Raw genomic sequence first — 14875 nt, 5'->3', positions numbered from 1 at the left:
AAACGATTCCGAGTTTTATACCGTTACGACTTTCCATTCCTGAGATATCATCGCTTTAAAGCGGAGCGGATAATGTTTTAATATCACCTCTCGCGATCGAATATCTCCCTCGTACCGGGATACCACTGACCTCCTATTCCACTCTTAAACAGGATGCTCGGCCAAACATTAATTCAACCGTACTATTTTCCCTACGAAATATTACGATTACGCGTGTATACACACACACACACATATATATATCGAGGGAAACAATAGCGCATTATTACTCGGCTATTCCCCTCTATATATATTTCGAATCTCTGCGATTCGATATCTTCCAAATATAACACAGTGAGACGAGATGCGAAACGCGTAAACTCTTGGATTCCTTCCATCCAAGTCTTCCCTCCGTGAATCGTGGTTAATCGAGAGATTCGTTAACGAAGAGATTCGGCGAAACCCATCCGGTTCCCCGAAACTTTGATTCCGCCGTTAACTACTAGACTCGCGCGCAATTACCGGTCGAACCCGACCCGAAGAGAGGAAGAGAAAGAGAGAGAGAGAGAGAGAGTCTGCGATGACCGCGCAGAAACGTTATTCGGGGCGAAGAGAGGGAAAGATTGGATTCGCAAATTCGGTCTAGACTACCACCGGGTGGGTGTCTAAACTGGCTCAAGGCAACGGGGCCAAGGGGGAGGGGATGAAGCTCACTCGGTGGAAACTGTCGGTACTGGTCGGTTCGCGGGAATCGGAAAGGGAGATGGGGGGCGAGTGGTATCGAGATATCTTTGGGGAGATATCTCGCGGGAGCGGAAGATTGTACGCGCGTCGGACGGAGGCGGGTATCTTTTTTCAGGCGAGAAAGGGGGGGAGAGGAGGAGGAGGAGGAGGAGGAGGAGGAGGATTGCGCTTTCCCGCTCGGATTGCGGTCCACGATATTGGGAGTATAAATAAATAAAGCGCGAGGAGAAGCGAAAAAGATATCGAGATTCGTAGCTCCAAGGGATTACCCCGATCCATCCCACCCTTTTCTCTTGCTCTTATTTTTAATCTTATTTACCGTCCCGTTCGGACGGTAAGCGTAAACTCGATACGTTATTGGCTGGCATCTTATCGATGTCTTTACGACCTCTTCTCGACCGGTTCCCCTTACCGTAAATAAACAGAGAAAAATCGTTGGAAAACCGTCCTCGCGCGTCCCTTCCCTCCCCTTCGAATCCGATTCCGTCCCACGGACGGTCGCCAGTGGATTTATCCCGCGGTTCCAAGACGATCACGGTAGGTTGCTGTTTTATCGGCTCGCGATCGCGCCGATTCTTCCGACGGAAGCGAGCCTCGAGAGACGCTGCACAGTAGGAAAGATTTCGACAATTAAGACTGGAAGCTGAAATATTTTCGAAATATCGTCTACAGATTATCATCTTAATCGAATGGGAGGTTACGTTTGTAAATCAAAGTATCGTATATTTTTGTATTATATGCGTTTTGGAATTCTTTGAATTCTGATGCAACGAGTTTTTCAGTCAAACTCGGCAACTCGAAATGATTTTGCGCGTATGTGACTCGATAAAGAAATATAGATCCAATAAAGGAAACTATTTACAAATTGATACCGCGTCTTACAAACCTCGATAAAAAAATATAGATTCAATAAAGGAAATTATTTAATTAATTTCCTTACTATTTAATAATTTAATATATTTATTATTATACTGCCCTCTTATTAAGAATCGGAGATAAGGAAATCTAGCCATTCGAGGGCAAATCCGTTTCCTTTCAATGGCAACTCGAAATAATTTTGCGGATATGCGATTTGGTGCGTCTTACAAGCCTCGATAAAAAAATATAGATTCAAACTATTTAATTAATTTCCTTACTATTTAATAATTTAATATATTTATCATTAAATTGATACTACCCTCTTTTTAAGAATCGGAGGTAAGGAAGTCTAACCACTCGAGGGCAAACCCGTTTTTTTTCAATGGAAGTTTTCAACTCGAAATGATTTTGCGGATATGCGACTTGGTGCGTCTTACAAACCTCGATAAAAAGATATAGATTCAATAAAGGAAATTATCTAATTAATTTCCTTACTATTTAATAATTTAATATATTTATCATTAAATTGATACTGCCCTCTTATTAAGAATCGAAAATAAGGAAATCTAGCCACTTGAGGGCAAATCCGTTTTCTTTCAATGGCAACTCGAAATGATTTTGCGGATATGCGTCTTACAAACCTCGATAAAAAAATATAGATCCAAACTATTTAATTAATTTCCTTACTATTTAATAATTTAATATATTTATCATTAAATTGATACTGCCCTCTTTTTAAGAATCGGAGATAAGGAAATCTAGCCACTCGAGGGCAAACCTGTTTCCTTTCAATGGAAGTTTTCAATGGCAACTCGAAATGATTTTGCGCGTATGCGTCTTACAAGCCTCGATAAAGAAATAAAGATCCAATAAAGGAAACTATTTGATTACAAATTGATACCTCTATTAAGAATCGGAGGTAAGGAAGTCTAGCGACTCGAGGGCAAACCCGTTTCCTTTCGCTGAGTTTTTTAATGGAAGTTTTCAATGGCAACTCGAGATGATTTTGCGACTTGATGCGTCTTACAAGCCTCGATAAATAAATATAGATCGAATAAAGGAAAGTATTTACAAATTGACCTCTTATTAAGAATCGGAGGTAAGGAAATCTAGCCACTCGAGACCAAACCCGTTTCCTTCCGAATACGGTAAGTGCACACGTTGCGTGCCAACGATTTCGGTGGCGTGGGACGAATCGATGGGATCGATGGGGAAGAAAAACGAGACGCGTGGAAGGAGCGGGAAGAAGAATCCCTTTGAAAACGATACCGTTCGACGACGTTGCACCACGTCCAAGTGCCTCTTACCTGCACTCGAGAAGCGCACTCTTGCCCCTAAGGGAGTATGCCGGGACGTTTATGCCGAGCAGCTTCAACCCCGTCACTGTAACAGAAAGAGGAAACAAATTTTTCTTTCTTCTTTTTCTTTTTTTTTTTTTTTTTCAAAAGCGGTGAAAAAAAAACACGGCGCACGAACGAACTCCACCAAATCAAACCGGGCATCTTTGCGCGGTCGGCGAGGAAGAGGAGGAAGAGGAGGGAGGAGTCTCTCTCTTCCCACCGAAATCCCACCGCCAAACGCTTGACCTACTATGAACGGAACGCGTACAATGGAAGTATTAAAAAAAAGAAGAAGAAAAAAAAAAAACGCCACTCCGAACGCCACTCAACCCCCTCCCTCCCCTCGCGATGATATTTCGACGATAAAATCTCGCGGCGACCGAGAGACCTTCGACTCCGACCTCCGACTATTACTTACTACAACGCGACCAAGAAAAGCTTGAAAAGTTGCGGCTCGATCGAGTGACCAAGGGACGCCGAGGAGGGGGGGAGGGCACGGAGGACGCGAGTCGATTGTACTAGATGCTCAAACAATGCCCCGGCAAACTCCATTGTACCCTCCTTTGTTGCCCGTTCTCCTTTCTTTCCTCTTTGCCTCTCCATTCTTCTCCTCCTCCTCCCCCTCCTCGTAGTAGTACTACTACTACTACTACTACTACTAGCTAGTAATACTAGGAAGGGACAAATTTTATCGAGAGGAAACGATAAACGACACCTTCGTTTCCTTCGAATCGACGTAACAGCGCGACGAGTGCAACTAGCGGCGAGTTCGCGTACCATCGGCGCTGGGGGGGGGGGGGGGGAGGGGAAATTTCGCGGTCGTTCGAAAGGGGGGTTCGCGTTTAATTAAGCTCGCGCGATATTTTACGACGGTGACTGTGGGTGGGGGTGGCTACGCGTGGCCATAGCGGGGAGGGGCGACCTTTCCTCCGTGTCGTAAAATATACCCGTTTCGTAATGCATTTTCGTTGCGCAAAGAGAGACCGGGCGAGGCGAGTTTGCTTGAATTATTTCCTCGAAGAGGGGGACGCAATTTTTCGTACGTTCCAACGTGATTTCGAGGCGAGGCCCGACTCTTTTCACGAGAGTACTACGACTGTACGTGGGGAGGGGGGATGGTGACTGGTTACGAGCGCGTACGTGGTCGGCTTATAAGTTACCTACCAGAAAGAAGCGTTCCGCGTGGTTAATCTGTTCCGCGCCCGTACCACCGCTTAATCCAGTCCCGCTCTCGCGAGAACCAAGATACATCGCCCTTCTAATTACCCGGGCTATGATCTTAATGGACTTGGAAATGCCAACCGCGTCAGTTCCGCGTGCAAATTACGTAAACGTGGAACGACTCTTTAATCGCGGCGCGCCACCACGACCGAACGCGAAAAACTCGACGCGCGAATACGTGTTTTAAATACGAAATTCCGAATTATCATCACCTCCCACTCTTCGCCGGAACGCGTCGCGTTGCAAGTGCGAGTCGATGGTAAAGATCCAAGATCCAAGATCCCTCTCGTCCTTCGTGTGTGATAACAGGAATAATAGAACAATTACTTTCTTCGTTTATTCAAGATTCCACGTATCTTTTCAGCCGCTAAGTCGGATAAATTTTTTATTGCTAAAATTACATTCCTATATTATTGGTTGCATTACGTATTCTTTCGATCTTTCATTATTTTTTATTCCCTTCCTTAAAACTACATGTTTTCGTTCACTCGTTATATCACCGCTCGATCGATACGATCGATACGATTGAAAGATATTTATCACATCGTTGTATTCAAGTTGTAGTTTAAATAACATCGCTACGAAACATCCCTTGTGCGGATGACGAAACAAACACACGTGTATTAGGTAGGATACTCGGCCGTGTGGAACGGCAGTTTCGACGAGAAATATATATCCGATTGGAGCGATCGACGCGGAATCGTTTCTCTGCGAGGAACCGACACCAGATCCGGACACGGAGCGGACAGAGAGAGAGAGAAAAGCGAGGAGAAAGAGGAACGTTCGGACGACGTTTGGTCAAGGAAATTTGATCGGGCTTTAAATTTGATATCCGTGCCTGGACGTAGGTTAAATTAATTTTCGAACGAATCGCGGGGAGTACTCGGCACGAATCGATAATGGGGCGCATAGAATCGTGGTTTGACGTCTCGTTTCGGGTTTTGCTGGGTCCGGCGGAGGGGAGGGGACGTCCGTAGCGGGACGACAATAACGTCACTTGCGGTGTACGTAGCGGAATCGTCCATTGAATTAGAGTGCCCGCGGCGTTTTCGGAGACAAGCCGGGGTTCGAGTTCCCTCGACTCTACTCAGCTTTTGGGCCAACGATCGTGACGCGGTTCACAAGTGCCACCCTATCGGCCGTCTCGATTCGCTTTCTCCACGCTCAGGAATTAATTGCACGCCTGTTCGGCTTTGAATAGCCACTCCAAGTCCTCCGCTCTCTCCGGCCATCGCTACCTTCTCCAAACGCGAACTTCTCCTCTCTTTCTTCCCTCCTCGATCCGCCCCTCCTCCTTCGTCCACCCCGGCCGGCGAAAACGAACCGCGAAATTTACTCTCTCGTCTTTGCCACGAACGATCCACCTTGAAATTCGCCGATCACCAGCGATTCTCTCCGTTAATTCTCCCCGCGAATCAACGTAACGAGATTTCATCTCTCTCTCTCTTTCGACGATTCGATATCCTCCTCCGGGAGGATCGTGATTAAATCGGCAAAGAATCGCTAATTTTCGTCGATTTCTCTCTCGCGAAAAATCAATCTAAAATTAAGCGAAATTAAACGAAATTATTGTATTTCGATGAAATTTTCCGCGTTGGACGGAAACGCTCGTATCGTGGAAAGTAAGATTCGCGCGAAGTATATCATTTTCATTCGCTTCTCCCGACGAGTATAACGAGTTCTATTCCAGATGCTCGAACTCGTTCGCGTCGAGTGTGTCGAATGCTAAATACTTCTCTCTCGTTTCCCATTTTTTCGAAGACGAAGCGACGCACATCCATGCCGTTCATCCATGCACGCCGCTTTTGTTCGTTCCTTCTTTTCTGCGGAAGTTCCGTCGGCGGAGATGCATCACCGCCCTCCAATACCTTTACCTTTAGAGATCGTAAAAGTCAATTTATCCGATTGAAGGAGGAACGATTCGAGGATTAATCGACACGGCGAAACGCGGGGAAAAAAAGAGTTTCCTCGCCCGGAAACGCATCCTCTTTCCGTCCGATTTCCCGTAATCGCGCCACGATATTCTCACGGCCGAGGGGAAAATGAAGAGAGAGAGAGAGAGAAGCGCGATACAAAGATACGATTCTTCTTCAGACAGGGTTTTTTTACTTCAGGAATGTAGAACTCGCTTCGAAAAAAGGCGTTCTACAACCAGCCAGAATTTAACTCTTTCTCTCTTTGGGGACGATTCATTCCTTTTCTCGCGCGGTGCAATTCGTTTTCGAGGGACAATCGACGAGGCGAAGAAAGGAAGAAGGGGCGATCGGTGGAAGACCCGGCGCGGTTCCCAATTTAATTGGATTCGAGGCGATCGAAGCGAGAACTCGCGAAGAACCGGCTCGATCGTTCATCGACTGCGAGGGCGAGGAGAAGAGGGACACGTACGGAGGAGTCGTTATCTTATCCTGTATAGCCCGGTTGTCCGGCAAGGTAGGCAGTTAACTCGTATATCTGGTCACGCCACCGGTTAAACTCCCCCTCGCGTACTTATCGCGAATTAAAGCGCTCCTTGAAAGGAGACACGGAAAGGGTAAAGGCCGTCCTTGTATTATCGCGTTCGGATGAGTTTCACGCGACCGTGCCACCGTCGCTCGACATTAACGTTTCCATTATACGTTCACGACTTACCCACCCCCTCCCCCCATTATTTCCCTCTCGATTTATCCTCGATACGCCTTCGACGATCCTCCATGATATTTCCGGATTCAACCCTCCTTCCCTCGATCGAACGCGTGTATAGACGGTTTTGAATACCCGAAACAACGCATTCGAGATCGAACCACGATCCACCTCCTCGAAATAAAAAAACGCCTGGACTTGGATTCCACGGACTGGACTCGCCGCCATCCCCAACGTTGATGGCGATTCGTTGAAGCGTGATCGAGCATCGGGGGCGTGCGTGAGTAAGCGTTACCGGTAGATGGACGGATGATATCGTTGTCGAGAGAAATAAGGATAGCCTCGGGCCGGACAATCCGGTTCGCGAGATATATATATATATATCCCCCTCGTCGAGCAGTATCTTTCTGGTTTCGGCTCCGTTTCCCTTCCCTAGCGAGGCTAGGCGAGGCGATAAATTTATCCAACGCGATAAGAGTCCCGATTTTTGTCTTTACGAGCCTCGCCGCCCTTCCCAACGGAAAGGTGGTGGAATACAAGGGTGGTTTTCGGGTTATGGCGTGACCGCGCGTCACCCCACGAGCGGCTATTGAGAGGGAAGGGAGGGGCGGGTTAAACGTACACACGTCTCGCGTAATGTGCTCGCGAGGCACATTTTCCCCCGCGGCGGAGGCGCGTAAAAAGCTCTACTCGCGCGTAGAGATCGAGGCGATTCGAGGAGAAAGGAAAAGGAGGAGGGAGGGAGGGAGGGAGGGAGGTGGCTCGCGTGGTTTCTCGCGTGTTCTACGCGCGAGACCCGCTTTGATCGATTCCCCTGGTTGTGGAGGAAGGAGGAGGGGGAAGAAGAGAAAACGAAAAGAGGAGCGCGGCGTTGGCTGACTCAGCTGAAACGCATGCTGGAAACGCGACATTAATATTAATTATTATCCCCTGTGCGAAGGCGCGTGTCGCGTCATGCGCCACTTTTTTTCGGGCGGAAAACGTTCGAGCTCGACGACTGGCACCTCTCCACGACTCGAGAGAACCATCTCGATTTTTCGAATATTAGCGATCGAGGGGAACCAAGTGGCCAGGTTTGCGATTAATTATTACCGTCCTACCTATTATCCACCTACCAAACACGAACGAACAGAGAGAAAAAGAGAGAGAGAGAGAGAGAGAGGGGGGGGAGGGAAATTTTGCGAACACGAGTTTTTTTGGCGACGAAGAGATCGATAAAATTGGGAAGAAAGAGTAACGAAAAAGAAATCGGGGATCGAGATGTATCATCGGACGATTAGAAAACCACGTTTCGTGGATATAACGGGGGATATAAATAAAAGGCGAGACGAGGGGATAAAGAAAGGAAGAGCGAAAGTTTTGCGTGGTACGAGAGGTGCGAAAAGTTCGGAGAGATTTGGTGGGAAACGAAGATCGCGGAGAAAAGGGCGAAGGATTGGCGGAAGGATAGCCAGGGCCCAATTAAAATCGATCATTGGATATTTATTATTATTGGGAGGAGATGGCCGCTCCGCCCGAGTTGCACGCGGCTCGATGCGCCTCGAGGGGGGGTTGGTGGTGGTGGTGGTTCGGTACACGTAACCGTTCCATTTGCCACGATACGATAATAGCGGTACCTTGGTGTAGCTGGCGCGCGATACACGGGGAGACGAATGGCCGTGCGCGCGTGCACGCTTTCGCTCGGCAAAACCGCGGCGAGGGGGGGAGGGGGGAGAGGAGGAAAGCGAAAAGCACAAAAGCGAACCGGCCAATGCTTTTGTTCCACGCGTTCTCGCAGAGATCGTGGGAACGGCGATAACGATATCGTTGGAAAATTACGGTAAATACGACGGGAATACCCTTGCTCTCGCGGAAACGTACGTTTTCGTTCGCACGAGAATTCGAGAATCTTTAAAATTTATCGGTTTATCGGTGGCGATTTATCGCTCGGTCGGGGAGAGCAGGAGTGCGCTGGAAAGGATAGAGCAGCCGATAGTTAACGTTGCTAACGTTGCTCGACCATTCCATTCCGTATTCGAATGTTTAATGAAAGGTGAGGGAGGGTACGCTGTTAGTTGCCGATTACGTAGGTCGGGCAGAAATTTCCATTTAGAATCGTTCGCGGTCCGGGTGTACGGTGTTTTCGAGTACACGAGTGTGTGCACACAGAGGCCCGCTTTCGCCCGGTCTCGCGATATTCCAGCGACGCGTCTGAAAATCGTATCGCGCGCAATGAATAGCGGAACATTTGCGTCCAAGGTTTAATTCTCCTCGACTACTACTCCCTCGACTGCGACTGCCGATGGACCGACGCAGTTTCCGAGTAGTATTTATCTTGGTTCTCGTATTCATCGTCGGTCAACGAGGGAGGATTTCGCGTCGCGTTGAAAAGTCTAGTGATCGATTTTTGTCTCGTCCGATATACGTACATATTATATATTATACATATATTTTATATATATAAATTGAAACGAAGCGGAGCTGGTTCAAACGAATTACCGAAGAAAGCGGGTTCGACGTATGGCTCGATCTCCGATGGACGCGAACTCGGACGGATTCGACGCGGAATTCGAAATCGCTTTGGATACCAGCCAGCTCTCTTCCGTTCGATCGCAACTTTTGGAAGGTGTGATGGTAGGCGCGACATCCACATTGTTCGTCGACGATGCGTCTTTTCGAACGTTCTCGAAAGATTGCCGAAGTGAAAATACCCGAAAAATATCCAAAGAAAAAGGGAGAAAGGGAAGGAGAGTTTTCGATCTCGACGCGGGACGTCGTCCTTTTAGAAGCCTTCTCTTTTACGACGTAACTCTGTCGTGATCGTCGAAAGATACCTAATTCGCGTCGCGGGGATCGCAAAAAGCGGATCGTTAGCGGCGGGTTGAAAAATTTACTTTATTTTTTTTAATTTACGAGGGCATAGATGGACGGTGGAATTCGCGTGGAATCGCTTAACGAGCGAGACGGTTGCGAGAGGAGGGGGGGATCGGCGCGAATCAAAGCGGTGGAAGGCCGAGGAAAAAGGGATTCGAGGAGGAGGGATCGATCGGAATCGAAGCGGGCGGGGGGGGCGGACGTTAACGATTGGACGCGGTGGTGGTGCGGCGTGGCGCGGAGCACCGGCACCAATCGTTTTATCGACGAATTAAGCCGAATTAAGGCTGGCCCTACGGGACGGCCACGCGCGATTTCACACGCCAACGTTTTTCCATTGAATTTCGAAAAATTGTTTTATCATCGTTTCCCCGTCCTCGCGATATCTGTTGCGCCCAAAGTGGTTTAACAGGGAAGGGGGGAGGGGGAGGAGGACCGACCCATACGGGAAAATTCGATATTCCTTTGCTCCTCGTTCCCGCTTCGATACGTATTTTCCGCCCAAGTACGCTCGCCCACGGTGCTCGCCAGAGAAGCGGAAACTTCTCCCCGAGTGGAAACGGAATGAGAATTCGAAGATACCATTGCTCGCGGGAGATAACATTTTTCCAATTTCCCAACCTAATGTAAATGCTCTCGAGAATAGAACGGAAATAATTCGTCCAACTAATTTCTTCTCCTTTCGCTTCTTCTTATTCTTCGAGGACGTTTTCGAGTCGAGGAGGAAAAAAAAAAAAGAAGAAGAAAAAAGAAAAAAGAGAGAGAAAGAGCGAAAGAGCAAAGCGTGATCCACGGAAACGGTGGTTAGAGGTTAGAGAAAAGGAAAATAAAAGAAGACGAATTAATTAGAAATATATACAACCGTAGCCCGTATATATATATATATATATATATACACGTATATATAGGGAGGAAAATACGAAGCGAACGGTTACGATTTAATGAGTTTGCGTTCTAAATTACCGGTGATCTCTGACGGATTCGCTCGGAATAAAACGAAAGAATCAAAGTGGCGAGGAGGATAAAGTTGTCGCGCGTTGTGGATGGATATAAATTAACGGGGTGTGGGACGAATTTAGCATTTTTTTCGTTTGCGCGAACTCGTCTCGCCGGTGCTGCCGATTTTTTCCCCCCTCGTTTCGAGGAGAGAGAGAGAGAGAGAGAGGATATATCGATCGTTCGTCGAATTTCGAGCGGGTACGAAAATGGACTCGTTTCGACGCGAGACCGTCCCGTTGAATTTCATCGATCGATTCACCGTCTAAATCGAATTTATCCAAAGAGAGAGAGAGAGAGAGAGAGATGGAGAAATTTCACCGATGGATCTCTCCCACTCGATATATCATCGATCGTTCCTTCCTTTTTTCCCCTCTTCTCCCCTTATCCCCCCATCTCCTACCTCGTTCTCGCTACTTCTTTTTCCAGCTAGCCAGCCGGGGGAAGGTAGGCGCGCGTGGAAAATTAGAGGATCCGAGAGAGGAACGAGAGGAACTGGCCGGGGAACTCGATTTACATACCTCGACGGGCCTGGATCGCGTCGGATCAAGTTAGCAGGGGCGACGAGTGAACTTAATTAAGCGCGTGCGCGAATCGTGGTTCGCGGCGTACACGTGCCACACACTTCGTTAAATTTTATTCGCCGTAATTTCGCGACTGCGTCGTGCGTCGAGGCTGCCGGTCCTCGCTTCGACTCTCGAAGCCGACGTTGGGCTTCGCATCCACCCTCCTCCTCCTCTTTAATTACATCCTCGTTCGAGCTTAAGACCGGCTCGCCGAATCGACGACTGACTCCCCCTCCCTCCTACACCTCTCGACGCGAGCATTTCGTTTCGAATCGCTACAGGTCCGGACCGCTACTAACCCAAAAGGAGAAAGAGACACCTCCCCTCTTGTCTCAACGGATCTTTTAACGCTGCCTCGTTATGTTAATGAGAAAAAAATCTTCGTTACGCCGACACATTCGGTCGAAAACGTTTGCTCAACCAAACGATTGCTATCGTACGCGTCCCCCCTTTCTCCCCTTTCTCCCCTTTCTCCCCTTTCCGATATATATATATATATATATATAATAATAATTCGTTGACGCCGTTTCCTGGGTGAAAGATCGTAAAAATGGAGTTAGTCGTTTTCTTTTGGAAGTGGCGATAAATCGCGTCGTCGCGATAACGATCCTTTTCCACGAATTCCATTACACAGCGCGCGCCTTTAAATTCCGTGGCCGGCTTTAAACATCGGCGTTAACGTTTGTTTCGCGCTACGATATTTCGTTTAGCCTGCAATTGAAAATTACTACCGCACGAACGCGTCCCAAAACGGGTGTGCGGCGATTGCAACGTGAATATTTAATGCAACGGCAATCATTCGAATTCGGTTGGTAAATTAGCACCGTATCGATTTCGCGTGTATGCAAAGGCACGACGGACCGACCGTCATATGCACGGCTAATTACGTATTTCCGGGACAATGGATATAAAAATAATGGCGATATCGAGGCGACTAACGGGGACCCCCCCTCTCCTTTCCTCCCTCCCCCTATCTCCTTTCGCTCGGCGCGAAACGAATTGGTTTTGTCGAAGGGGACGCGACGCGGAAAGAGGAAGAACGGGTTGAATTACGGAGCGGATGAAGAAGCAACGAGCGGCTAGGTGTCCGGCTAAGTAATCGAGGATATAAAACGTGCATCGGATTTCGTTAACGAAAACACGCACACGCCGTTCTCACCGTTCTAATTAACCAGCCGAGAGGAGATATAATCAACGTGAAGAACGTATCTCACGTTGTGGAGCGTGGTATCCACGCAAGTGTGGACAATCCAGTTGCCACGTGATGATTAATCTTTATCGCTGGGGAGAAGGAATAAAATCTCGCCCCCGATATTCGATTCTCCAAGTGGTTCGCGAGTATCTCGTTCTCTCGAGTATCTTTCCGCGTATACCGAAGGATAATAGGGGAAAGGGAGAGGAGTCGTTATTACGGGTTCGTGCCAAGTCCAAGAGACGCGGTTACGAAACTGTACAACTGGTGAACGAGGGATCGATTAGAAGCAGTTATTCGTTCCGCGTTTTCGATTGTTCTTTCGGATGCGTAACCGGATCGTGGATCGTAGTTGGATCGTGGAGGAAGGAAGGAAGGAAGGGAGGGAGGAAGGAAGGAAGGAAGGAAGCGGGTCGTTTCGAAGAGACATGGTTGAAGATGGTCAATTACGATACTGTTGTGAAATAACGATCCGTCAATAAGCGCGCATTTCCATTTTCAATGGAAAATGAGTCGAGAAGTAGAACGAGGAGGAGGAGGAGGAGGAGGAGGAAGAAGACTCGAAGACGATACCGCGGATGCATTTATCAAAGGAGAATACGGTTTGTATCGAGGTAGGGGAAGGAAGGAAGAAGAGCGTTGCGCGATACTCGAGAGAAGGTGGAAGAGAAACCGCAAGAGGGCAAGTTAGACGGAGCGCGGAGGAAACGAGGAGGAAAAATGATGAGCCAGAAATAATTAGCGGGGTTGCAGAGCGCAGCCGACCGAACGCAGATGTGCCAAGTCTGTATGAAAAATTAATGACATCCCGTTCTCGGCAATTCCCTTCCTCTCGCCACCCCCAACCCTTTTTCACTTCCCTAGCGCCAAGTTTATTCCCTCTTCGCTGCTTTTTTTTTCTTCTTTTTTTTTTTTCTTTCTTCTCTCTCTCTCTCTCCCTCCCTCCCTCCCTCTCGTTTTTACTTAAGCCCGGTTTCCCTTTATTGCCAACCCTCTTTTGACGATCTCGCGTGTCTCGACGAAATTTAGCCGCGCCACGATCCCCGATAGGCTCTATAATTATCCCGTTTTATCTTCATCAGGGTAGAGGGGGTGGACTCTGGGGGAACAACTCGCGACCAAAGAAGCGATATAACCTGCCGTTCAACCGTTTACCGTCCACAGGAAGAACGCTCGTTTTTCCATTCCAATTCGATATCGGGATTTGGACCGGATATTTATTCATCCCTTTCTTCTCGTATAATAATCGATGGATGGAACGGAACTCTTTCGCTCTTTCGGCCGAATACACGGACACAAACTTTGCCTCACTTCCCTTCCTTTCAATTTGTCTCCATTACACGCGTCGATCACTTTTTCGTTCTCCTGCCCCGTCACCTGCTCCCATCCCGTCTGGTCTGGTCTCGTCTGGTCTGGTCTAGTCTCGTCTCGTCTCGTCACGGCAAACATCCAACATCGTTTTTCACAGTTTTGCGCTGCATAACGATCGATAGGTCACACGCGCGACACTCGATTCGTAACAATTCGGGAACGCATCGATCGGCGCTCGTCGAAAACCGAATCGACGTCGATTTAAAACGATCCGTTCTCCTCTCTTCCTCTCCATCATCGACAAATATTTTTCGAACAGCGTTTTTTTTTTTTTCCCTCCCTCCTCCTCCCAAGAATTATTCGAGAAATTCGACGAACGAGTGAGAAATCGCGAGTTTCGTCGTGGAACTGAACGCTTCGTTTAACCGGATCGTGTTGTCGAACGCGACCGCGAATCGAGCGACGAAGAAATATTTACAGTCGATATTATCCCGTTATAAAAGCGAGCGTAATCGTCTCGCCGCGTTGTAACCCAAAGTATCGCGATAAACGAGAGAAAGAGAGGGAGAGAGGGAGGGAGAAAGAGAGAGAGAGAGAGAGAGAGAGAGAGAGAATCGGCTCGTCTGCTCTGCCATAATACGGATAATTTATGAACGCACACGCGCGTGACCGAGTTTCCCTACGACTTTGCAATTAACTCGTCGATTTCCATCCCCTATCTTCCAAAAGCTCGAGGGGGTTTCCCATATCTCCGTACAAAGCTCGATGCACGTTTTATTTATTTATGCCAATCCATTCTCTTCCACGGATCATCTTATCGCTGTGTTTACAGTATGAAAATTTTATATTCCAATATTCCACCATCCCATCCTCGCGTATATATTCGTTATTTTTTCTTCTTTTAATTCGAGCCTCCACTCTCCTCTTTCTTTCCTTTTCTTTCTTTTTTCTTTCTTTCTTTTTTTTTTTCTCGCTGCCTCTAAATCGTAATTATACGAGTTAACCGGCAATCCAGCGGACTCGTTTTAATTATTATCTTCTTCTTCGCATTGCGTAGACAATATACATTTTTTACAACCATACATACATCTCTATTTTTATTTTTCCACCTTCCCTAACCACCACCACCCTTCCTCCCTTTACTTCCTCGTTTTCCCCCTTCCCCTCCGCCCTTCTCTTTTTCGCTCCTTCGTCGG

General features: G+C 47.8%; 1 protein-coding gene across 4 annotated transcripts in view; it reads right to left on the bottom strand.

The window, feature by feature from the left end:
• The window catches only part of LOC122711257, a 74685-nt gene that overhangs the window by 13982 nt on the left and 45828 nt on the right, over positions 1 to 14875 (bottom strand). For all 4 annotated transcript variants that reach the window (XM_043929831.1, XM_043929830.1, XM_043929832.1 and 1 more), the window contains one exon: positions 2889 to 2964. In XM_043929831.1, coding sequence (XP_043785766.1) covers positions 2889 to 2964 — 76 coding nt within the window. The remainder of the gene's footprint in view (positions 1 to 2888; positions 2965 to 14875) is intronic.

The sequence above is a fragment of the Apis laboriosa genome, unplaced genomic scaffold, assembly GCF_014066325.1.
Source record: "Apis laboriosa isolate Shangri-la unplaced genomic scaffold, ASM1406632v1 scaffold16_cov148, whole genome shotgun sequence".
In the NCBI taxonomy this organism is placed as follows: Eukaryota; Metazoa; Arthropoda; class Insecta; order Hymenoptera; family Apidae; genus Apis; species Apis laboriosa.
This window is presented reverse-complemented; position numbering and strand designations above follow the sequence as displayed.